This window comes from Cynocephalus volans, chromosome 8 (assembly GCF_027409185.1).
Source record: "Cynocephalus volans isolate mCynVol1 chromosome 8, mCynVol1.pri, whole genome shotgun sequence".
Classification (NCBI taxonomy): domain Eukaryota; kingdom Metazoa; phylum Chordata; class Mammalia; order Dermoptera; family Cynocephalidae; genus Cynocephalus; species Cynocephalus volans.
The window spans coordinates 18,710,761-18,736,012 of NC_084467.1; the positions used below are offsets into that span (position 1 = coordinate 18,710,761).

The window sequence follows — 25,252 nt, forward strand, 5'->3', positions numbered from 1 at the left end:
ACGGCCCAACCTGATCCTGCCCCCTCCACGCCCCCAAGGAAACGTGTCACTTGGGTTCCGGCCACTACGGAAGCGCCTGGAGGACAAAAGGCCTGTGCAGTTTTAGGGCGACTGCGCGGCGCGTTCTCACGGAGGGCGGAGGTGGATGGTGCCACCCAGCGACGGGGACGGGCAGCAGAGGAAAGGAGAGCGCCGGGAGCGCGGGCCCGGGAGCCGGGGGGCGGATGGCCGCTCCCTGCAGGTGCCCGGGGTCCACGCGCGAGGTGCGCTCGTCCCAACCCCTGCAAGCAGCGCCGCGCCCCCGAGGGAGGGCCGGGCCCGGGGCGAGGCTGACAAGCCCCGGCCCCACTGTAACTCGCAGGGTTTCAAACTTTCCGGTATCTGCCAAACCCTGAACTCAGTCTTGCACGAAATATCCGACGCCAGGGAACTAAGGCAACAGGGTCTGCGCTGAGTGAAGGGAATGGGTGGGGTCGCCCAGAGGCTGTGGCTATGGAAAGTGTAGTTTGAAAATAAACCAGGGAGCTCGAAGAACCTCTAAAGCTGCAAAGGGAATCCCAGTGCTGACGGCTTTCAGCGCTCACAAACTGCTGGGGACAGTTTGTCGGCACCCTGCCTGCCACAATAGTAGACAGAAAAGGATTTTTTTTTTCTATTTAAAATATGATGTGCAGGGACCGGCCCGTGGCTCACTCGGGAGAGTGTGGTGCTGATAACACCAAGGCCACGGGTTCGGATCCCATATAGGGATGACCGGTTAGCTCACTGGTGAGCTTGGTGCTGACAACACCAAGTCAAGGGTTAAGATCCCCTTACCGGTCATCTTTAAAAAAAAAGAAAAAAAAAATGTGCATAAAGTCATGAAAGCTGAGCAAAGCAGCAAGACACAACTGCATTGTGCTTCCTACTGCCGGGAACGCCCTGGGCCTGCTTGTAGAGCCTCGAGCGCAGCTCTCTGGGTAAGAGCTCCGGCTTGTGAGCGCTAAGGAGAGGCCCGCCTGCCCAGGCCCAGAGGAGCAAGTGGTGATTGCTGCCCTCGGGGAACTTGTGCAACAGCCCTGGTCACAGAGGCAAAGCCTCAGAAACAAACCCTACGGGTGTTTTGGCCAGCCACCACTTCAGGAAGTCTACGAGTAAGCCCAAAGCCACTGATTTCCAGTCACTGGATTTGGGGTTCAGGCAGGGAAATGGAGAGGAAATAGATTAATCAAGTAGCTCAAAGTCTGCATTTTCCTCAGAGTGCAGCACTGTAGATATTTTGTTACTTCACTCATATATGCACACAGCTGCACAACTGAATACTGGAATGGTCGTCATTAAACCTTTAATTACATAAGCTGTTTTCAAAAATCATGGACAGAGTGCAGATTTTCCACGGATGTTGGAGTTGGCAGATGGCTACCACAGCAGCTCAGTCCTCACCCCCTTCAGCAAACGCCCTCTGTCAGCCTGAGGACCTCCATGCCCTTTGCCCTAAGAGGTCAGAAAGCAATGGCCCCAAGGTCATGGCAGGGTGGAGCTGTCTAGAGGGTAGCCAGTGGGCAGATTTCAACCATAGATAAGACTTGAGGATCATCCCAAACAGGGAATGAGGTTCCCAAGTGCCCTCAGGCATTCAACTCCTGGGCCGTTGGGTCCACGGTGAAGGGAGACGTCCAGCCCCCTAAAGCCTTTCACTCACTCACGCTCAGACCTGCCAGGGAAGGCCTGAGGCCAAGCAGCTCCTCTAGTCCCTCGCCTCCTTTCTGCTAGGAGAGACCTGTATGCAGAGCTCGCTATGAGGTGTCCGATCCCTTTAACCTCATTCTCATCTCCGGGTCCCCATTCATGAATCATCCATGCAAGCCCCTACTCCCACACAGTCCCCAGGGCTTCAGGTGCACAAGGAGCTCAGAGTTTACAGGTAGCTTGAGCCACTTTGGAGCTTGATTTTCTGTTCAGGGCTTGACAAATAAAGTCCCCAGCTTCCAGGAGCTTCTGGAGGTTCACACCCTTTAAGAAACAAGTTAGAGGATACAGTAAGTCATGCCATGCCTCCAACAACCAGGGAAACATCAGACTGGACAAACCATAGTACTGAAAAAGTAAAGGTGAGGATGAACAGGGTCTTGTTCCTCGACAGTGGGACACCAGCTGCCTGTGGAGGTCGTATCTGTCTGGCACCTGACTCCCCCTCATATAAGATGTCCCAATCTGTGTAATGGTCTGTAGTACCACTACCAGAACAGGGATCCCATTAATCTTGTTCAGTATTTAATTTCCAGGGCCTAGCACAGGGCCTGGCCCACAGTGGTCAAAACTGCATATTGAAGTAAGGCCTGTGAGGCACAGAGAGGTAGGAATAAAACACCAACTAAAAGGGTCAAGCAGAAAACCTCTCTTTATAACAATAGCTTGTCTTCGCATACTACATGCTCAACTCTGTGCTAAACATTTTTTTTTTTTTTTTTTTTAAAGATGACCGGTAAGGGGATCTTAACCCTTGAGTTGGTGTTGTCAGCACCACGCTCACCCAGTGAGCCAACCGGCCATCCCTATATGGGATCCGATCCCGCAGCCTTGGTGTTATCAGCACCACACTCTCCCGAGTGAGCCACAGGCCGGCCCTGTGCTAAACATGCTACACACATTTTCTTACCATCTTCATAACGGCCAGCCCTATGAGCTGGGTGCTATTATCACTCCCATTTCTTTGGCTTGGAGAAGTGAAATTTGTCTGATGTCACACAGCCTGTGAGTGGCAGGACTAGGTTTTATTTTTTATTTTTCTTTTGGCAGCAGGCTAGTACAGGGATCTAGACCCTTGACCTTGGTGTAACAACACTCCTCTAACCAACTGAGCTAACCAGCCAGCCCCAGGACTAGGTTTTAAACCCAGTTTCATCTGTCCCAAAGCACAGATGCTATACTGCTTCCACCCCCTGAGGCCCCTTCCGGACTCTGGGAGAGCCTTGGGCAGCTGTCTAATTCTACTGCCTTCAATTTACAGAGAACAAAACAAAGGCCCAGAGGGAACCGGGAACCTGACTCATTTCAGAGCTCTTTCCACACTCCCTAGTGGCTCCTACAACTGAACTGTCAAGACCTTTGCCTTCTTATGCCCATGCTCATGGCCTTGTTCAACCACACTCTTCTACTTCAAAAACATAAGATAAAATATCCATAATTACCTGGCACCCTTCCCCTGTAAACCCCCCACCATCCCAACCCCAAACAAACTCATCATCAGCTTCTGTCCCCTGGCTTCTGGGAGAACCCCGGTCAGTGCAGGGCTGTCACCACCAGGGGGCAGGCAGGCTTACCGTGTGAATGCCCAAGCCAGCTAGCATGTAAATGAGGTCCTCCGTGGCCAAGTTTCCTGATGCTCCCTGTGCATAGGGACAGCCTCCAAGTCCTGCCACAGAAGAGTCCACGACACTCACTCCCATCTGGAAATATAAGAATGGTGAAACATGGCTGTCACTGGGGACCGGAGCCTACAAAAGCTGGTTCTTGCAGACCTCGCAATTGTCTGGTTGCCTGAAATTCTACTATGAGAGTCATTTTTTCCTTTGACTTATGATTCTGTTGAAGTGAAAATCCCACTGAAAGAGACACTGCCTTTCCTTCTGGTGCCTGGAGCAGTGTCTTTTTTGCATACACTGTTTCCTCTGCCAGCAGTATCTTTCCTCCATTTCTTTCATGGTTGACTCCTTCCCATCCTTTAGGTCTCAACCTAAAAGCCACCTTCTCAGAGACTCTGATCACCAACCTAATCCTCTCTTGCTGTTATTTACTGTGGTTCATTTCCACCCCCCACCCCCCCACCTAGCCTGCTCTCACAGTGGGGGCCTCTACCCCCACGAGGGTCCTATCCCATCTCCCTAGGCCAGTCGCTTCCTACTCTCCTAGAGGACTATTTCACTTTCTTCTTTCTCCTTAAACCTCTATCCACCCTTTCCCCATCCCCACTCTCAGCTGCTTCCTTATTCAAAGAGGAAATGGATGCAATCAGAAGGGATGTCTCCATCAACTCACACCGTGGTCTACCCACCCACCTGCATCTGGGCCTACAGGCTCTGCCATTCCTCTGGGCCCCAGCCAAGGCTGACCCTGCACCTCTGCATGAGGCTTATTCCTACATGCTCGAGCATGTGCTCCAGTAAGTCTCCCCTCTCTCTCCTGCAACCTGTTATTCCCCTCTGCTGGATCATTCTCACACAAGCAGGCTGGGATCTCTCCCATCCTTTACAGACCCTTTTTGGAACCCTCCATCCTCCCATTTCTTTGCTCCCATTCAAAGCAAAATTCCTAGAGAGAGCTGTCCCTACTTATATCTCCTGCTGTTCTCACTCGAACCTTTTTTTTTTTTTTTTTTTTTAAAAAGATGACCGGTAAGGGGATCTTAACCCTTGACTTGGTGTTGTCAGTACCATGCTCACCCAGTGAGCTAACCGGCCATCCCTATATGGGATCCGAACCCGTGGCCTTGGTGTTATCAGCACCACACTCTCCCGAGTGAGCCACAGGGCCGGCCCAGCTCGAACCAATTCTAAACAGGTTTTTGTCGCCACAACTCCTCCACTTAAACTGCTCTAGTCAAGATCACTGGTGACATCCATGTAGCTAAATCTAAAAGTCAAGTAGCCATCATCTTCATACCTAACTATCAACATCATCAACTTGAACACCTTCACATGCAGGGCTCCATATCCCCCTGGTTTTCCTCCTTACACTTTTGCCCCTCCTGAGACCTGAATCCAATCATTTGATGGCTTTTCCTCATCTCCCTGACCTCTGGAGGTTGGAACCTTCACTGCTCGATCCTCAGATTGCTTCTTGATCTATAGTCACTCTCAGGTGATTTCACTGCCTTTATTTATTTTTATTCATTATTATATATTTTGGCAGCTGGCTGGTACAGGGATCTGAATCTGTGACCTTTGTGTTATAAAGCTGCACTCTAACCAACTGAGCTAACCGGCCAGCCCTTTACTGCCTTTCGATACCCACCTAGGCTGGCCAGTTAGCTCAGTTGGTTATACAGCACGGTGTTATAACACCAAGGTCAAGGGTTAGGGTGTCTGTACTGGTCAGCCGCCAAAACAAACAAAAATAAATATCCACCTATGTGAAGACTCCAAAATGTTTACACTCAGCTCAGATGCTCACTGAAACTGAGATTCATACAGCCAGCAGCCTCCGCAGCTTCACTGGGATGCCTAATAGAGGTCTCAAACTTCAGAGGTGAGAAAGTGAACTTCTGCTGATCTGCCCACCTGCCTGCTCCTTCCAGGCTTCCTCACCACCATCTTTCACCTGGATTTCTGCAGGCTCCAAACTGGTTCTTCTGGTTCTACTACTGTCTCTCTCTAGTGTATTCTCCACACATAGCAGGCAGAGGGATGCTTTTTAAGGGAAAACTGCAGGTGGCATCCCTCCTCATCTTCTGCTCAAGACTTTCTGTTAGCTTGCCAGCTCAGTTGGAAAGAGCCAAAATCCTGCAGGCCTTACCTCTCTGGCCTTCCTCTACCTCTAACATCTACCACCCTCCCTTTGGTCACACTGCTCCTGCCATATGCCTCCTCAATATTCCTTGAGTAAACATAGCAAGCACACTCCTACCTTGGGGTTTTGTACCTGCTGTGCCTGGACTGGACTACCCTCCCTTCCCCCTCCTCGCCAGGTGTCTGTGTGGTTCACTCCCTCGCTTCCCTCAGGTCTCTCCAATGTCAACTTCTTAGTGAGACCACACTATGTAAAGACCTGGCACTCCTTCGCCTGCCTTATTCTACTGCACAGTACTTATGAGCACCTGTCCTAGGATATATTTACTTATTTATTATCTGTCTCGTCTTACTAGAGTGTCAGCTTCATGAGGTCACAGATCAGTCCTCAGTGCAGAGAACAGTGCCTGGCACGCAAAAGGTGCTCAATTTTAACAGCTGAATAAATTGCCTTACAATTTGTATGTATATGTCTGTAGTCTTTCATCTGTCTCCCCCACTATGATGAGAGCTCCAAAAGGGGAGGAACAGGGTTTATCTTGTTTCTATTGTCTAGTTAGCACTTAACAGAATACGTGGCACATAGAAGTCACACGATACATATTTCTGAAATAACTGATGGAAGGTCAGTGGAAGCTACTGCCAGTCATCACACAGCTTATCCTGTTCCCTGAGAAATTTTCAACAAGGGGATTCTGAGGACATCGAGTGCCAAGAAACAGAGAAGGGCACTTGAGTGGGGTCAGGAGGAAGTTTTGCCTCAGACTTACCATGGCTATGCACGAATCCCTTTTATCTGCCTAAGGAAGTCACTGTTGTCTGCCTGCCTGGCCAGGAAACTCATGAGCTGCAGAAAAGCCCAGAGGCCTCGGTCAGGATGTCACAGCAAGCCAAGAAATGGAGAAGACCACAGAGCCACAAACCTTAACTTTGACAACCACAACTCTGAGGAAACAGACCCAGAGAGTAATAGAATCATCTGGCTCAAGACACATGAACCTCTAGAGGATAACTTGAAAGGAAAAACAAAAAATGTGGCCAGGGATTGCCTTCACCATCCTAAAGACGGTAGGTTAGACTAATGCTACAGCAAGGTAGCCTGTAGTCAGACACCAAGAATGTTCCTTCTTTTGGGCTGCCAGCCAATGGAATCCCCATTCTGGGTCAGCCCACGGAAGCAAACCTCAAGGGAAACCAAGTGTGAGGTCTCAGTTTAATCTTTGGAGAACAGCATCAAGGCTCTTCCCTTTGAGTAAGCTCTGCCTGCCTCTCTACCTCGTGTCTCCTCCCCTGCTCCCCCAGCCCCCATGCACACACACTCGCAACCCTGTATGCTGTAGCAAGGCCAGGGTACATGAGTCCTCCCTGAGCCCATCCTTAGTCTTATAATAACAGTTGTGCCTACTCACCTTTCTCCTTTTCTATGCTTAACTTCATGTCCTCCACACCTCACACAGACCTCTTTCAGCAAATCCTCCCTCACCTCCTCAGCTGGGATGGGGCCCCTCTCTAGGCTTTCTCAGCCCTGTGCTTCCTTCCTTCATAGCATCTGTCATAATGCAGTAGGATTATCATGTAACTCCCGACTGTCTCCCCAGCAGACAGATGTAGGCACTTTAAAGGCAAGGCCACCATGTTTGTGTCCAGCATAATCAACCCAGGACCTGGAACACTGGCACCAGTAAATGTTTGCTGAAAGCATAAATGAAACCAAACTATTCTGCCATCATGCCCTTTGGGAGAATGGGCATGTGACTTTGATTACCTGCAAGGCCATCAAAGTGTTGGCCAGGGCTTGGCCATAGGTGTCATGGCAGTGGACAGCCAGGGCAGCCAGAGGTACCTCATGCATGACAGCCGACAGCATATCTTTCATGATCCCTGGGGTTCCCACACCGATGGTGTCCCCCAGAGAGATCTCATAGCAGCCCATTGAGTACAGCTTCTTGGTGACCTAGGGAAGGAAGCAGGCACTTGGAGGACACCAAATTCCACCCACCAGGGGTCCAAGAGCTCAGAAGCAGGATCCTTTGTCTAGGCAGAACACCTGGGTTCTGAGTACCCAGAATAGTTCTCTCCTGCAGAACACTAAATCCCTGTTGGATCACAGGTTCCCTACAACCTAAGTGGGAATGATGATTCCCACTCTATCAGGAGACCGAGGCTTGAAGGAGCAGAGCCAGCCCTGTGGCTCCAATCCCTGTGCTTCCCTCCCTACCCGGTCCTTCAAACTTCAGTCCTTCACTTACCACCTTCACACACTGTGTCAGACCCAGGTACTAGGATCCACAAAATGGATTCCTTTCATATAGTTTTATCCTTTGCAGTAAGATCTATTAAGTCATGGGTATGAAAATGCCAGTCATGTATTTTTTTTTTTTTTTTTTAAAGATGACCGGTAAGGGGATCTTAACCTTTGACTTAGTGTTGTCAGCACCATGCTCTCCCAAGTGAGCTAACCGGCCATCCCTATATAGGATCCGAACCCGTGGCCTTGGTGTTATCAGCACCACACTCTCCCAAGTGAGCCACAGGCCGGCCTTCCAGTTATATATTTTTAATGGAGGAAGATTACTGTTTAAATTCTTAGAAGTCCATCTGCAAGCCCCTAAAGCCACTGCAAAACTGGAGCAGTGTATGTCTCACCTAAGATGCTGCCACCCACAGTCAGCTGCTGGACAAGGTGAGGAAGGATGTGGCAGGGCAAGGGACAAAGATGACACTCACAAATGATCTGCTAGATAAATGAAATGGTGACGCCCCCTCCACCCATGGTCCATGCTGGCGCTGTGATCAGAAGCAGCGGCCGCCTGCTGGGGGCAGCAGGTGCAGTGGGAGCAGCAGGCCCTCAGAGTCACATGATGCTAGACTGAAGCCCTAGTTCTGTTGCTCACTAGCTGTGGGCCTTGGCAAAGGACTTAACTTTTCTGAGCTTAAAATTTCTGCTTGAAAAAATGGTGATGACCTGTTGTAGGGCTACGGCAAGGACTGGCAGCACCATGAGGCTAAGTCCTGGAGAGGGGCAGCCACTGTCCACTGAGCAGTTGCTATGGTTACCATTCCTCCTGTTTGGATGCTACGTGGTATTGTGCGAAGAACAAGTGGGCTTTTCAGGGAGACAAAATGGGGTCTGAGACAAGTCACTGAGTCTCAGTTTCTTCAACTGTAAAATGGAATACTAATAATAACAGCAAATTTGTAGAGTGGTTTTGAGGACTAAATGACCTAAGCTCTCAGGCTGCTCAAACTTGATCCCTGCCCTGTGTTCTCAGTGTTGACTTGGTTACTATTCAGAGGACACCAAGGGCACAGCCTCTCGACTACTACAAGGAATGCAGGAATTCCTGGATGAGGAACCCTCCTCAGAGGACTATCACCTCAATTATCACCTGTGACTGACCAGACTGGAAACTGACCTGGAGGCTTTCAGGCTGGGGTAGAGGCCAGGGGCTTCAAAGACTACATGCCCGGCTAGGAGGTGGGCCTCCAGGGAGCAAGTATAGGGCTGTGCTTGCAGGGGCCTTAATGAAGGAGCTGGGTGAATGAATGAAATCAGTGACCTACCAGGAAAGGGTGGGGAGAAGAACCTACGCAGTAAGGGGCAGGCATGGCAGCCAACCCTCACAAAACCCCTGCCCCGACACATACACACCTCAACTACTTTAGCTGGGGAGATCTTCCCTTCATAGGGACATCCAAGCACACAGGAGACATACCTGTGGGAAGACAGGAGAGAAATGACGTCAGTGCCCCCAAGCTCTTCGGCAGCGGGGCTGAGGCAAGGTGACACATATCCTTGGTCAGCCTGCTATCAAAGCCTGAAGCCAGGCAGGAGGCCAAGTGCAGTGCCTGGGTGAAAGGCTAATTCAGTGAGGTGGAATGAGAACAAAGGTAACTACTTAGTGCCAGGAGGCAGTAGAGAACCACTGCAGGGAAGGGAGGGGCTACTAGGCCTATAGGAAGCAGGGCTTGCATAGACCTCTGGAGAGGCAGCCAAGGACTTAGAATAAGAAGAGGAGAAGAAGCTAGAGAGGGCAACAAGAACGGGTACTTGAGCTGCACAGAGGTGAGGTAAAGCAGAACCATGTGCCAGGGGAGCTGGGGCCAGTACTCACAGAAGGAGACTAAAGACTGGCTGAAACCAAAGGCCAGAACAAGAGCCAAGTTGTATCTGAGTCAGTAACAGGCTGGGCTGGTCTGAGGACTAGCTGCTCCTGTGAGTTGTCAGAAGATTCATTCATTCATCCATTCAACTAGTGAATTGCCTACGGTGAGCCAGGCTGGAGACAAAGCAGTGAGCAAGACTGATAAAGTTGCTACCCTCAGAGAGCTTATTTCAAGTTAGGGAGATAGCCAATAAAAAGGCAATCAAATAAGTAAATGAGACCATCTCAGAAAGTGATGTGCTATGAAGGAAAGAAAAGGGAAGTGTGATAGGAGCAGCTAGAGGAGGCCAACTATAGTGAGGGTGGTCCAGAAAGGCCTCTCTGAGGACATAAGGTTGGAGCTGAGACAGGAGGGAAGTATGTGGCAGAACATCCCAGGCAAAGCCCTGAGATGGGAGAGCCAGGCATGTTCAAGATAGAAAAAAGGACAGAATAGCTGAGCACAAAGAGCAGAGGGCAAAGAAGTATGAGATGAGATCAGAGAACTGGCCACGGGCCTGATCATGGGTCTGGCGGGTTATGGTAAGGAATCTAGGTTTTGGATGTAGATGGCTTCTATTTCCACCCACCCTGTTGGAGTTGAGGTGCCTTCAAAACCTTCTAGAGTCAAGCAAAGTATTCTGCGTATTAAGAGGCATAACAAATGTTAGCTGGATAAAAAATTTTTGAGAGGGGCAGCTGGCTGTACAGGGATCAGAACCGTTAACCTTGGGGTTATCAACACCATGCTCTAACCAACTGAGCTAATGGATAAGTAATTTCAGACTCAAATATCTCAGCGTACATTTTTGTTTTAATTCTCCCACTTATTCTCTAAACATTGCTGAGCAAGGAAAAGGTAAGGGAGATACTGAGGAAAGAGCACAGGCCTTGGAGTCAGGCAGACATGACTTGAGCCCCTGGCTTTCTGTTGGTACGAGCAAGACTGAAGCCATGCTGGGACCTAAAACCACATGGGCTTACCAAAAAAAATAAAAAGGACAGTTTTTTTCTCAGAATGCATTTCTCTGAGTTCCCTCTTTCCCCATGGTTATTTGATACTTTAAACCTTGGTTAAGGGGCAAGAAGCCATTATTCACTTAATTGTTTTCCAGTTGGCCTGGAGTTGCAAATTTGCCATAAGACACATACTATGCACACCCTGAGAAACGAAGGAAGACATCAATAAAGCTATGCTGTTCCACCCTGAAGCAAAGCAAAATCCTGTAGGACCCTAAGATAACATCAAGGACAACAACAAAAGCGAAACGGGGCCTTGGTGAGAATTTACATCTGGCCCCTTACTCATGTCCCTCCCTCCTGCTTTCCATTTCCCACATTCCATTCTCTCAACCCCCTCTTTAAAAACCGCTCAGCAAATCTGAGTTTTGAGATGGTTTTAGTCTGGCCATCTTGTTCAGATTTACCAGAGAAAGGGCATAGTCTAACATCTCTCAGGTTTCTGGTATTCCTGAATAAAGCTGACTTCCTACTCCACTAACATTTGACTTTTGAGTTGTTTCTTTTTATTTGGGGCAGACAGCTGGACCTGGGTTTGGTAACATTCCCATTCACCTATCTGTCCATCAGTGATTCACCACCTGCCATGTGCGAGGCCCTGAGCTAGGACAGCAGAGCATAACAGGGTCCTAGAGAGATGGAGGCTTTGCCCTCATGGACAGCACAGTCTAGTGGAGTGAGGGACAGAAGAGAATTTAACAAGCAGCTAAGTGCTACATGAGAGGATGTCCAGGGACTATGGTATGCCAGTGGAGGGGGAGTAACTCCAGCTGAGGGACAGGGAGCACTTCTCAGAGGAACTGACATCCATACGAGGACCTAAAGGATGAGTAGTAGATTAGCCCGGAGAAGGAGGACGTAGTAAGAGTATTCTGAGTCTACAGAAAGCACGTGCAAAGGCCCAGAGGCAAGAGAGAGCGGAGGCATGTGAAAAATGGAAGGAAGACCCAGTTGGGCTGAAGTGTAGCGTGTAGAGGAAGCAGGGACCAGAAGGAAGCAGTGACAATAAGGCTGCAGAGAATGGCAGGGACCGAATCATATGGGGTCTTGTAAGCCACATTAAAAAGTCTGAACTTGGTCAGTCACTAAAATGTTTTGAACCAGGAAAGATGTGATCGGATTTGCACTTTTGAATTTGGACAGCTTGTGACCTTACAGTAGACTATTCGTCCTTCCTGAGCCTTGGTTTTGTCACCTGTAAAGTAGGGATAGCCCCTTCCTTGCTGGGCTATTGTTAGGTTTCAATTAGATTATACACATACAATGCCTGGAACTACTGCTATTATTAGAGGTGAGACGTTAGAAATTTAGAGGCCTAGGGAATTCTTCAGGAACATGGAAGAGTTAGAGGTGAAGCCAGGACTAAAACGACTTCTACAAACCCCAAATAGTGTCCTGTCCTGCTAGATTTCTGACTGGCAAACTGACCCAAAATTCAGGTTTGAGAGAAAACAGTTGCTAGGATCTCTTCTGATCACATTTACTTGGGAAAAGATACCTAAGTATGGAGCTGGTCGGCCCCTACCCAGGATAATGTTTGTGGTGGGGAAGAGCGCTTGAGTCAGAGCCTAGCCCTATTCCAAAATGGTTCCGAAGAAAAGATACCAATGTGGTCTGACTCACCCTCGCACAGCAATACCGGCTGCCCGAGCTGCCTTCAAGATCACGTCAAACCGCTGGAAACTCTCTTCTATGGAACAGTTGATGTTCTTCCTGGTGAAGAGCTCTGAGGCAGCTCCGAAGATGGCCACTTCCTTGGCTCCTGCAGCAATCTGCCAACATCCAGGTGAATTCCTTTCAGCATTTTCTCTTCAACGAACACTGACACAAAGTGGCAAACACTTGTCTTATGGTAAGTTTTATGGCATGTGAATGTTATGGGCTGAACTGTGTGCCCCTGAAAAGTATGTTGAAGTCCTAACCCACAGTATCTCAGAATGTGCCCTTATCTGGAAACTGGGTCAATGCAGATGTAATTAGTTAAGATAAAGCCATACTGAAATAGGGTGGGCCCCTAAGCCAATATAACCAGTGTCCTTAAAGGAGATGGCCATGTGAAGACACAGAGTCACAGAAGAGAAGGCCATGTGAAGATGGAGGCAGAGATAGGAGTGGTGCATCTACAGACCAAGCAAGGCCAAGGATTGCAGCCAACACCAGATACTAGGAGACAGGCATGAACAGATTCTCTCTCAAAGCCCTCAGAGGGAACCAATCCTGCTGACACCTTGTTTTTGGACTTCTAGCCTCCAGAACAGTGAGAGAATAAATTTGTTTGTTTGTTTTTTTAAAAGATGACCGGTAAGGGATCTTAACCCTTGACTTGGTGTTGTCAGCACAATGCTCTCCCAAGTGAGCCACGGGCTGACCCTAAATTTCTGTTGTTTTAAGCCGCCCAATTTGTAGTACTTTCTTACAGCAACCCTAGGAAATGAACATAGTAAATTATTATCTCAATAAAAAAATCCACAACTTTGACTTTTCCCCCAAGGAAACCCTCGCTGCCGCTACCATCACCACCGTGGAAATCACTCTTGAAAGAAGTTTTTTTGCCTAAATGCAGAACCAACATCTCCAATGACATTCTTGTTTAAAACTATAAGAAAGATGGTAGACGCCAGCCAGCAACTACTGTTGAAACTTTCACAGAGAGCTTTGTTACCTTTCTCTAAAGAAGTCACTAGTAACAAGAGCTAACATTTATTAAGCGCTTAGCTTATATCAGGCTCTTGCTAAGCAATATATGTGCATTGTATCTTCTAACTCCTTACAACTTTAGGTACTATCATTAGCCCTAACGTATAGGCAGAACCCGAGGGTCAGAGAGGTAAAGCAACTTGTCAAGATCAGAGCCATGAGTGCTGGGGCCATCCTTGGGTCTGGCTGACGGTGCTTGTCACCACTGGAGACAAGCTATTCAGATGGACATCCTAGGACAGGGGATTGAGGCCTAGAAACAAGCAGTGACCGATGCCATCAATCTCAGTTCAGGAGCCCCCACCAACAAGCTATACTCTTACTGCTGCCTCAAAGCCTTTGAAATTTGGGGTCAGGACTGGGTAGTTGATGCCAGGAAATTTCTGAATGCCCTTCAAGACTTCAGTGTGGTCAGCCATCTAGAAGCCAAAAGAGACATTGTCAAGTCATCATGAAGATCAGGCAGAGCTCAGTCAGAGAAGAGCTTTTCATCAATCTCTGTTCTCTAGAACCCTTAGAGAACGAATCCTTCTGCACAGCTGAGTCTCCCCAATGCTTTTATTATTTGACTGCAGATGGGCCAGGAGGCCCCCACATTTGGGTGATATTTCCAATTTCTCCATATGGCCAACATTGCCCTCTTTACACAAGCAGTAACAGCAGTAATGCTAGGACCAGCCACTTCCTGAGAACATACTCTGAGCCAGCTCTCTTTGTGTTAGACTTATTTTGTAAGAGGATCTTTCTTCCACACTTGACCGTCTCTGTGCAGCAGAAGTTCTCAGCCTTCCCCTTTTACAAATGCAGAAAGCACAGATAGCCCTAGAGAACCTAGACTCTTAGAGCTGAAAGAGACCTGAGAGGTCATCTCTAACTGGAGAAGGGAAACACTGTTGTAGGGTCACCAAGCAAGTCAGGGCAGATCAAAAACTGAATACAAGCCCTGACTCCCAGGTCATGTTCTCTTGCTGCCCCACAGTGCTATCAATCACCTGAGACTTCTCAAAGCCAGGGACCTGGAAACCCATGTTCCCAACTTCTACTTGCAAGGACAAATGCAAAACTTCCCATCCCTTTCATCTAAGAATGGCTTCTCACTGCAGCTCACCTGGGGGACCCACTTGGGAGACACAAAGCTGGTGGCTTCTATAACAGGGAGTCCTGCTTCAGAAAGCATGTCTATCAGCTTGATTTTCACCGCAGTAGGTACAATATTCTATAGTGTAGAGAGAAACACCAGAAAAGACAGGTCAGTAAAGTTGGTAATAAAATGGCCTCAGAGTACAGTACCTGTTAGTTCAAAGTTTTGTTACAGTAAGCACTGCGCTATCTCAACTTCCAAATACTAATGTGAATTCACATGTAATTCTTGCCAACAGGTGGGGCACAAGGCTTGTCTTTAAGTTCTACAGATAATGTTTTGTAGTGGAAAGAGCTTCGACCCTGGAAAGGAGTTAATATTAACATGGAAACAAAATTTTTCTGCCATGCAGACTTTTCCTTAACTAAATGTGTGTTAATTTATAACCCCATCATAAACAAATTGAGAGCAATGTGCCATGGCCTGAAAGGGCAGAGGTGACTAGCCCTCTGGGTCCTATGAGATGGGGCCCCCGAAGTATCACACCCTCCTCTGTTTTCATTCTCAGCTAGCGCAGGACTTCATTCTCACGTGTTTAGCCTATAGCTTTTTTCTCTCCCTCCCCCACCACATCTAGTCACTCACCAGATTCTACGGATCCTTTTTCCAAATCTACCATCATTATCCCATGTATACTACTGCATGGTCTCACTCCACTAATTCATCCTACACTAGAATCCTCCTAAAATGAAAATGCAGGCTCCATTGTCTGTGTTACTCAACAGCCTACCATGGCTCCCTAATAGCTTCAGGATTAGATAAAAATCCTAAGAACTCCAGGTCCTTCTCATTAGACCCTCCCCCCCACCCCTCTTCTCTAATTTCTCTCCCACTGCTTTAAATTAATCTATCCCACAAATAATTTTTGAAAGCCCTCCATGTTCCAGGCATTGTGTTAGGTGTTAGGGATATAGTGGTAAGCAGAACAGACATGATTCTGCCCTCATGGAGCTTACAGACCATCATTTCCCAGAAGCACTCACTATTAAAGCTAGATTGGTCATGCTTTAAAAAAACAAAAATAGGTTTTGTACTGAAAAAATAATCAGTATATGATTATTTTAGAAAAACATGCCAAAAGCAAAAGAAAACTACCCTTAGAACCTCCTACTGATAACAATATTAACACCCTGATATAAAACTTTGTAGATCTGTGCAGTCCAATGTTAGCCACTAGTCATATGTAGTTATTTAATTTAAATTAAAATTATATAAAAATAAAAATTCAGTACTGGCCAGCCGCCCAAAATAAGTAAATAAATAAATAAAAATTCAGTTCCTCGGGCACACTAGCCACATTTCAAGTGCTTAAGAGCCACATGTGGCTAGTGGCTACCATGCAGAAAATCTCAGGTCCAGAATATTTCCATCTTCACAGAAAGTTCTATGGGAAGGTGTTAGTCTAGGTCCTTTTCTAGGTAGATGCTCCTACACACATATAAACCTTTTTTTCTTACACAAAAATATAAAATCAAAATATATGCAGGACTGGACGATTAGCACAGCTGGTTAGAGTGAGGTGTTATAACATTAAAGTCAAGGGTTTGGATCCCCGTACTGGCCAACCACCAAAAAAAATAAAGAGTAAAAAATACACATGCGCACACACACAATTTTATAAGCTGCTTGAGCCACTTAATATATACCTATACTATTGATGGCTTCGTAATATTTCATTTTATAAAAAGTCCTTAATGTGTTTAACCCAACTTTCCTTATACTGAATGTTTAAATTGTTTCCAACTGTTCTATATTACTAACAGGGTCAAAAGCAACATCCCCAAGGCCAAATCTCAGCACCTAGCCTTCATGACTTCCTTTACACAAATCCCCTTTGTGGAATTGCATGAAAAGGCATGAGCTTCACCTTTGCTATATCCACCCCACTCCATCCCACGAGGCTCTGAGATGGAACCACGGATATGACACCAGTTGCACCACCATCTTAGGTCCTTTAATTTTTCACAGGTGCCTCCCTGGCCTGTTGGACTCTGCCCTAAATCTGGCAGAGTAATTATGCCTTGCATAGCTCTGTCCACCCCCACTGCATCTACCACATGGAATACTCAAAGCGGATGCTTAGGAAACTTTTTTTAGGTGATTTCCATCTTTACCTTTTCATTTTGTAGTCCATCTCGAGGACCAACTTCCACGATTTTCACCTGCTTTGGTAAAGTGCCCATAGATGAAGTGCTGACCTTTGGTTTAAAAGAGGAAATAAAAAGTAACAGGAAAATATTGTCACAATTCCCCAGGGGAGGCCGGCCCGTGGCTCACTCGGTAGAGTGCGGTGCTGATAACACCAAGGCCATGGGTTCGGATCCTATATAGGGATGGCCGGTTTGCTCACTGGCTGAGCGTGGTGCTGACAATTCCCCAGGGGGACCAATATGAAAGAATGGATCCATCTTCACTAATATTGAGACAAGAAGCAATATTTCTCACCATTTAATTCACATTGGGTGTCTTTTAGAATTAAGAACAAAGGGCCGGCCCGTGGCTCACTCGGGAGAGTGCGGTGCTGATAACACCAAGGCCCCGGGTTCGGATCCCATATACGGATGGCCGGTTGCTCACTGGCTGAGCGTGGTGCTGACAACACCAAGTCAAGGGTTAAGATCCCCTTACCGGTCATCTTTTAAAAAAAAAAAAAAAAAAAAAAAAGAATTAAGAACAAAAAGAGTATTTCACTTAGTAATAGGAATAAGTAAGAGATTCATGCTCCCTGTACAGGTTGTCCCCTGAAGTCCAGACTCATTTCCAGCTGCCTATCTGACAGCTTTATTTGCACTCTCCAGTTTAGCAGTCCCAAACCAGAACTCTTTAATTTCCTAAAACCTGACTCCATCCTTTCCATCTCTGCAAAAGGCGTCATATACACCCTGCTGCCTATGCTAGAACTTGACTCATCCCCTTCCCCTGTTTGCCATGACTTATGGCTGTTATGATCTGGCTCCTGCTGACCTCAGTGAACTCATCACTTGCCCCTACTGCGCCAGACCCCCCACTCCCCCAAAGGTTGTTATGCTGCTCCTACTAGCCCTCTCTCCCATAGCAGGGCTTCTCTCTGCCTCAAAGACTTTTTGCCTGGCTCTTCTCACATCTCCCTCTCATTCTTCAGTCATGGAGAGGTGTCCTCTGAGAAGCCTTTGCAAAGCTGCCACTCACCCCACTCCATTATCTTCTGTTTCAAGGCTATAACCATTTCCTTCAAAGCACTACAAGTAGTGCCTATTCAATGTTTCCTCCAGTAGTATACAAGCTCTATTAGAGACCTTTTCTGTCTCAGCCTCCACCTCATCCCTACAGTGTTTGGCATTCTGCTTGGTACAAAGCAGGCACTCATCATAATTATTGAAACAACAAATAGATGCATGAAGGACAAACCTGTCCCAGAGGAGGCCAATTACTGAGTGTGGGGAAGAATAGTTCGTCCTGTACTTTGGGGGGCTTGGGAGGGTGGTATGTGGGAAGGCTCTGCTCTATTACAATCACAGGCTGGCAATTGATAAGGAGGAGAATGAGGGGAGATGACACCCATAGCAGCTGAAGACATTAAAAAAAAGAACAGAGTCTGCCATATAAAGTGTGCCCCAAATCTTCTCCCAAATAATGAAACTTCTTTTCCCTCTTTCCTCTACTCTTGTTAATACCACAACTCTTCAAATTAACTTTGTTTCACCAGATTCAATCTGGATAAACATACTGCAATGGGGCCAAGGAGAGAGGCACACTGTGTAATCCGCTGAGGATCCCAAACGCTTGAAAGCCTTAATATAATTCCCTGCTATGAACCAGCTGGAACTTTGACAACTCACCTGAACTGGCCTTCGTTTTAGCCAGCAAAGCTTCCTACAGACTAAGGTGATAGAGCCATTAAATTTCATAAAGTCAACATGCTAAACTGGAAGGTCCCTGCAACTTGAATCTCCCTCCAACAGCAATGCTCAGCCTCTGCTGGTACATCACCCTAAAGCTATCCTACTGGAACATAAAGTTTCATTAGGCAGGAACTTTGTTTCATTCACTGCTGTATTTCTAAGGCCCTCGGAAATAACAGGGGTTCAATAAAAGAACTGCTGAATGTTGTTGAAAGATTCCACTTCCTTCCCCATAACAGCTCTTCATATAATAACAATTCACATTTATTAAATGCTTAATATTTGTCAGGCACCTAAGAGCCTTTTACATATTAACCCTTATCATCCTCTCAACCTTATTAGGCATGAATTATCATAATCCCCATTTTACTGTGAGAAATCTGAGGCCTAAAGAGATTAAGCAACTTTCTCAAGGATACATAGCTAGCTAGTAACTGGGGCAATATCTAAACCTGGCAGTGTGGCTCCAGAGCACACACTCCTAATCCCCCGGCCACTGCTGTCTCTTTACCCCACTTTGGTCCACAGTCTTCTCCTTTTTAAACACCCAGTTCCTTCCTTCTCTCTGTAAAATTCTGCTCAGAGATGATCCCCACTAACTACACAAGTACTATGCTACAATGTCCTGAGCTTTGGTGTACCTACATCAATATCAACAGAAAATACTGGCTAAAACCCAGCACTAAACTGCAGGCATCAATCAGTACCTTATGGTGGGGATTATCATTACCCCAACTCCACAGAGCCTCAGAAAGACTACCCAAAATCACACAGCTAGAAAATGATAAAGTGTGGACTTGAACCCAGGTCTGGTTCTGATACTAAGCGTATGCTAGTAACATCATGGAAGACCATCTCATTACACCACGGAATTTTTTTTTTTTTTAAAGATGACCGGTAAGGGGATCTTAACCCTTGACTCGGTGTTGTCAGCACCACACGCACCCAGTGAGCTAACCGGCCATCCCCATATGGGATCCAAACCCATGGCCTTTGTGTTATCAGCACCACACTCTCCCGAGTGAGCAACGGGCCAGCCCCTACACCAGGGATTTTTTTCAAAGCACGTTAATATCCACTATCTCATTTAATTTTCTTAACTTTCCAAGTTGGAATTTCCATCTTCATTTTACACATGAGCAATTGGTGGAGGGAGGTGGCCCTGTAAAGACATTATGTGGTTTTCAGACTCACCAATTAGCTCAGTGTTGATAAGACCGGTTAGAGCAGTGTTGATAACACCAAGGTTAAGGGTTGGAATCTCCAGACCTGCCAACCGCCTAAGTAAATAGATAAAGTGGTTTTCTGAGGGACCCACTGTCATGAGAGTGTAATTTTTCCCACTATAGTTATTCCTCTTCCTAACTCTCTAAGGTAAAAATACCACCACTGATTGCTCATTTATCAAGAGTTGGAACAATGCCAAATGCTTTACCTGCATTTTCTCTCATCTCCAAAACAATAGTGGGGTAATGTTATCCATTTTCTAAATGAGAAAACTGAGGTCTAAAGAGAGTAAACAGCTGTCACTCAACCTAGAAAGTGGCAGAACCACTGGGACACCATAGCTAGAGCTTTAGCCAGCACAATTTACTCAACCCTTTATACAGCTAGACCTTCTACACGTTCTCTCCACTCACTGTGCATGGGAGAGAAAGGAAACCATCAGGACCGAACATGCCCCAAGTACAATTCCAAGGGAATCAGAGCCTGGCCCCAGGCGACCCACGTCCTGCTCGGCACGCTGGGATAGCTCCCCAAGCGTCCCTAAAAGCAACAAGAACCGGAAAAGGAGGCGGAGGGAAGGGAGTGACCCTGCTTTTTCCACGCGGAACAGGAAGGGTGTTCGTGGTTTTCACCAAGGAAACGTTAGATAGGTCTGAAGCTCAATTACAGAGAGAAAGGAGCCAGGGCCATCGGGAGGAGCCTTGGGCAGGCGCAGGTCTCCTTGACTCGGGCGAGTCGCTCCACCTCCCGGGCCTCAGTTTCTCCATTCCCCTCAAGGGATTTGGGCGGGACTTGGGTTGGGGAAGTCAAAGGCTCCAAGGCGCCCCCCACTCGGGCCTGAAGAACTGTCGGGCTTCGCCACTGGCCAAGCCTCCGACCCCGACCGACCGTCACGGTGCCCGTAGGACCGTCTCGTCTGCGGCCCAGGGCACTTACAGCCCGGAGGGACGCCAAGTCCACCAGCCGACGCCGAAGTTCCCTCTTCACCATCGCCATCTTGGCTCAGCTTCCCCCGCCCGCCCAGGGGGCCCCACGTGACCGTCGACGGCTCGGTGGGCGGGGCCCCGGAGTGACGTATGATGCCCTGAGCTGGCTCCACCCCCAGCTCCTAAATTCTTTGTATTTTTTCTGGAAGTGGGTTAAGATATTAACCGTCATTTTCTAAGTATGTATGGTAAAATTTTAAGAGTAACTCTAAAAGTAAAACTTGGCTGTCCACTGAAAATATGGACTTATTTTTTCTCTCCCAAATTGTGTCCCGTGGAGAATACATTTCTCAATCCCCTTTGTATATGGTCATGGGACCAGTTCTCACTACTAAAAGGGGCACAGAGGTAGTATTTCTGGGTCTGAATTTTTAAGAAGTGAGATGCCTTTTTAATTTTTTTCTTCCCTGTCCACTCACTGAATATAGAAAAATATTAGGTTCTGAGGGTTGATAAAGCCTTCAAGCCAGAAGGAAGGAGCATAAAATACAGCCATTTATTGCTTAGAAATATGTACATTTTATTATTACATGAGCACATTTGTCCTTTACTATGTTGAACAACTGAAATTTTAGGGTTTGTCATATTAGGTTTTGTGGGGGCCAAGGAAAGACTTCCCCTTTACTCTCTGAAGATTTGCTGAAAGTCAACTGACAAAACACAGATTAATTAGCAGAAAAGGCATAACAGATTTTATTTTAATGTGCATAGCATGGGGTGATGCTGGAGGAGAAGGGGTCTGGGAAGGCCCTATAGTCAACCTCAACCCACCCAGTCCTCTTACCGGGTTCTTGACTCTGCCACAGGAAAGAATTCAAGGGCAGAGTCATGGTAGAAAGTGAGAACAGATTTAAGGTGATGAATAAGAGATACAGATTTCACATAGTGTGGCCTTCCTCCAGAGACTGAGCAGGCTCTGCTCCAAGTTTAATACAAAAGCAAGAAATACATCCTTAAAGTTTAACACAAAGTGCAGGCTGGCTCAGGAGAGCGAGCAGCCACTTGCCGAAAGTGAGTTTGATACAAAAAGAGAGTACACACACCTCAGCTGGTGAAGTGTGGGTTGGCCCCAGGAAAGTGAGCGACAACCCCGCCTTCTGCTGGGATTTGACTTCTGTAGTTTTGCTATCGAATACATATTCATGCTATCTAATGAATATAAATTCCACTTTACTGGGCATGTTTGGCTATTAGGGTTATATAACCCCTTTCTACTGAGCATTCCCAGCCACTGGATTTGCATAAGCCAGCCTCCTGAGGTCTCAATTTTCCCATGTTGGTGCCAAAAATAGGTCTAACAACAGTAACTTTCCTCTAGGGGAGGGCCTAGAGAAGGGGCCTGAAACCTTGGGGAATGGCTTGAAACCCGGAGTTGTGTACTGTAATCTGAGTCCATGGAAACAGAGCACCTCCTATCTCACTATTTCTCTCTTTCCTTTTCCTTTTTCTCCAAACTCTATAAAGATTACAAAATATTTGGGCTGACTCATGGCTTACTTGGGAGAGTGCGGTGCTGATAACACCAAGGCCATGGGTTCGGATCCCTATATAGGGATGGCCAGTTGGCTCACTTGGCAGAGCATGGTGCTGACAACGCCAAGTCAAGGGTTAAGATCCCCTTACCAGTCATCTTTTTATTAAAAAAAAAAAAAAAAAAAGAATATTAAACATTTTACTAGTGGAGATTGGGCTGCTATGGCCAAGGCACAACTTGGTGCTAGGTACTGGGAATACAGTAGTAAATAAGATCGATTCATCACAATTCCATGAAACTTCCTCAGACATTCAGATTTTATGGTAATTTGTTTTCCCATAGGGCTTTTAAAAAATTGTTTTGACTCATGGAGTAGGTTGGTCAAGCTAAGGGCTTGATATCTTGTCAACTAATAGTTGTTTTCATGAAAAGGACTTTTTCTGCACTCAAATTGCATTCCTTTTTCTCTCTTTTTTTGGTGCTGGACAGTATGGGATCCAAACTCTTGATCTTGGTGTTCTCAACACCGTGCTCTAACTAAGTGAGCTAACCGGCCAGACCTCAAATTGCACTTCTAATGCACAGCAGAAACTCTCTATTTACTGCTCTTCCTTAAAAGCAGGTGATCTCCCTTCTGCAAGTCGGAATAATGTTTAAATCCAACACCTGCTTTTCTGCAAAAAGCTGTGAATGTGGTAGCAGACTATTTACACTAGTGGAACTTTGCCAGTGTAAACTTTTATGAAAGTTTATGATATTCTGGGCCATGAATCAAATTTCAAAGAATTGGTAACATACATATGCTATTTATTAACTATTATGCAATTAAGTTAGAAATAACAAAACCTTATATTTGGAAATTATGATACTAAAAAACCTGACTCATGAGTCCGAGGAAAAATCATAATGGAAATGACAATATACTTAGAACTCAATGATATGAAAATATAACATCAAAAGGCTTAAATACTTACATTGGAAAAGGTAGCTGAAAATTAGTGAAAGAAGTTTCTAACTCAAGATGTGAAAAAAAACAACTCATGATAAGTAAAAAGGACAAAATAAAATGTAGAAATTTGAATGAAATAAGAAAAATTTGCAACAAAGAGCAACCACATAAAAAAAGAGGAAACTTGGTTCTTTGAGACTAATAAAATTGACAAGCCTCTCAATAGACTGATCACAAAAAGCATGAATGTTTAATGCCTTTTAAAAAGTCACTGCAATGTTTAATGTACAAATTTATATATATATATATATATATATATATATATATATATATATATATATATATATATATATTTTTTTTTTTTTTAAAGATGACCGGTAAGGGGATCTTAACCCTTGACTTGGTGTTGTCAGCACCACGCTCACCCAGTGAGCTAACCGGCCATCCCTATATGGGATCCGAACCCGTAGCGTTGGTGTTATCAGCACCACAGTCTCCCGAGTGAGCCACGGGCCAGCCCCCAAATTTATATTTATTTCAGACGATAAATCTGAAAACTTTGTTGAAATAATTTCCTAGAAAATGATACCTTTAAAAAAGTTGGCTCTTGCTACTATTTTGAGGAGGAAGAAAAATTTTTTTTTTTTTTTTTTTATTTTTATTTTATTTTATTTTATTTTATTTATTTTTTTTTTAAATTTTATTTTGTCGATATACATTGTAGCTGATTAATGCTCCCCATCACCAAAACCTCCCTCCCTTCTCCCTCCCCCCCTCCTCCCCAACCATGTCCTTTCTGTTTGTTGGTTGTATCAACTTCAAATAATTGTGGTTGTTATATCTTCTTCCCCCCCCCCCGGTTTGTGTGTGTATGTGTGTATGTGTGTGTGTGGATTTATATATTAATTTTTAGTTCCCACCAATAAGTGAGAACATGTGGTATTTCTCTTTCTGTGCCTGACTTGTTTCACTTAATATAATTCTCTCGAGGTCCATCCATGTTGTTGCAAATGGCAGTATTTCATTCGTTTTTATAGCTGAGTAGTATTCCATTGTGTAGATGTACCACATTTTCCGTATCCACTCATCTGATGATGGGCATTTGGGCTGGTTCCAACTCTTGGCTATTGTAAAGAGTGCTGCGATAAACATTGGGGAACAGGTATACCTTCGACTTGATGATTTCCATTCCTCTGGGTATATTCCCAACAGTGGGATGGCTGGGTCGTATGGTAGATCTATCTGCAATTGTTTAAGGAACCTCCATACCATTTTCCATAGAGGCTGCACCATTTTGTAGTCCCACCAACAATGTATGAGAGTTCCTTTTTCTCCGCAGCCTCGCCAGCATTTATCGTTCATAGTCTTTTGGATTTTAGCCATCCTAACTGGGGTTAGATGGTATCTCAATGTGGTTTTGATTTGCATTTCCCGGATGCTGAGTGATGTTGAGCATTTTTTCATATGTCTGTTGGCCATTTGGATATCTTCCTTAGGAAGAAAAATTTTTTAAAGGTGGCTCAAAAATAAAGGAATCTTCATGTCCACTAAGATGGCTAAAATAAAAACGACAGATAATAGCAAGTATTGGTGAGGATGTGGAGAAATTGGAATCTTCATACACTTTTCAAGTGGTACAATTGTTGTGGAAAACAGTTTGTTGATTCCTCAAAAAGCTTAACATAGAATCAGCATATTTTCCAGCAATTCTACTCCTAGGTATATACTCCAGAGAACTGAAAAGCAGGGACTCAAACAGATACTTATACACCCATGTTCATAGCAGCATTGTTCACAATAGCCAAAAGATGTAAACAATTCAAGTGTCCATCAACTGATAAGTGAATAAACATACAATGGTATATTATTCAGCCTTAAAAATGAAATTTTGATACATGCTACATCATGGGTGAACCTTGAAGATATTATGCTAAGTGAAATAAAGTAGAAAAAAAGGACAACTATTGTATAATTCCACTTACATGAAATACCTAAAATAGCCAAATTTATAAAGGCAGAAAGTAGATTAGAGGTTCCCATGGGTTGGGGGAGGGAGGAATGGAGAGTTATTGCTTAACAGTCATAGTGTTTCTGGTTGGAATAATGAAAAATTTAGAAATAGAGAGTGGTGATGGTTGCACAACATTGTGAAAGTAATCAATGCCACTGAATTGTATACTTAAACATGTTTAAAATACATTTTATGTTATATGTATTTTATCATACACACGAAAAGGTTAAACAAA

General features: G+C 45.6%; 1 protein-coding gene across 3 annotated transcripts; it reads right to left on the bottom strand.

Annotated features, from left to right (window-relative positions):
* Window positions 1-1,302: 1,302 nt before the first annotated feature.
* On the bottom strand, window positions 1,303-20,612 carry HMGCL (3-hydroxy-3-methylglutaryl-CoA lyase). 3 transcript variants are annotated; one of them, XM_063104913.1, is made up of 10 exons: window positions 20,534-20,605; window positions 19,565-19,650; window positions 16,604-16,687; window positions 14,457-14,564; window positions 13,672-13,767; window positions 12,275-12,423; window positions 9,139-9,202; window positions 7,252-7,440; window positions 3,303-3,428; window positions 1,303-1,992 (listed from the first exon to the last, which is right to left on the bottom strand). In XM_063104913.1, exons 3-10 carry the CDS (start codon window positions 16,670-16,672, stop codon window positions 1,891-1,893), a joined length of 903 nt encoding a protein of 300 aa, XP_062960983.1. In that variant the 5' UTR covers window positions 16,673-16,687; window positions 19,565-19,650; window positions 20,534-20,605; the 3' UTR covers window positions 1,303-1,890. The 3 variants fall into 3 exon arrangements, with proteins under 3 accessions (XP_062960983.1, XP_062960982.1, XP_062960984.1); XM_063104912.1 differs by lacking the exon at window positions 19,565-19,650 and having other exon boundaries at window positions 20,534-20,612; XM_063104914.1 differs by lacking the exons at window positions 7,252-7,440; window positions 19,565-19,650 and having other exon boundaries at window positions 20,534-20,612.
* Window positions 20,613-25,252: the final 4,640 nt, after the last annotated feature.

Coding starts and splice junctions, on each gene's coding strand:
- HMGCL (XM_063104912.1), bottom strand. CDS start 20,593: ATGGCGATGGTGAAGAGGGAACTTCGGCGTCGGCTGGTGGACTTGGCG. Junction 16,688..20,533: donor ACTTGGCGTCCCTCCGGGCT/GTAAGTGCCCTG, acceptor TTTAAACCAAAG/GTCAGCACTTCATCTATGGG. Junction 7,441..9,138: donor CCCCAGCTAAAGTAGTTGAG/GTGTGTATGTGT, acceptor TTCCTTCCCTAG/GTCACCAAGAAGCTGTACTC.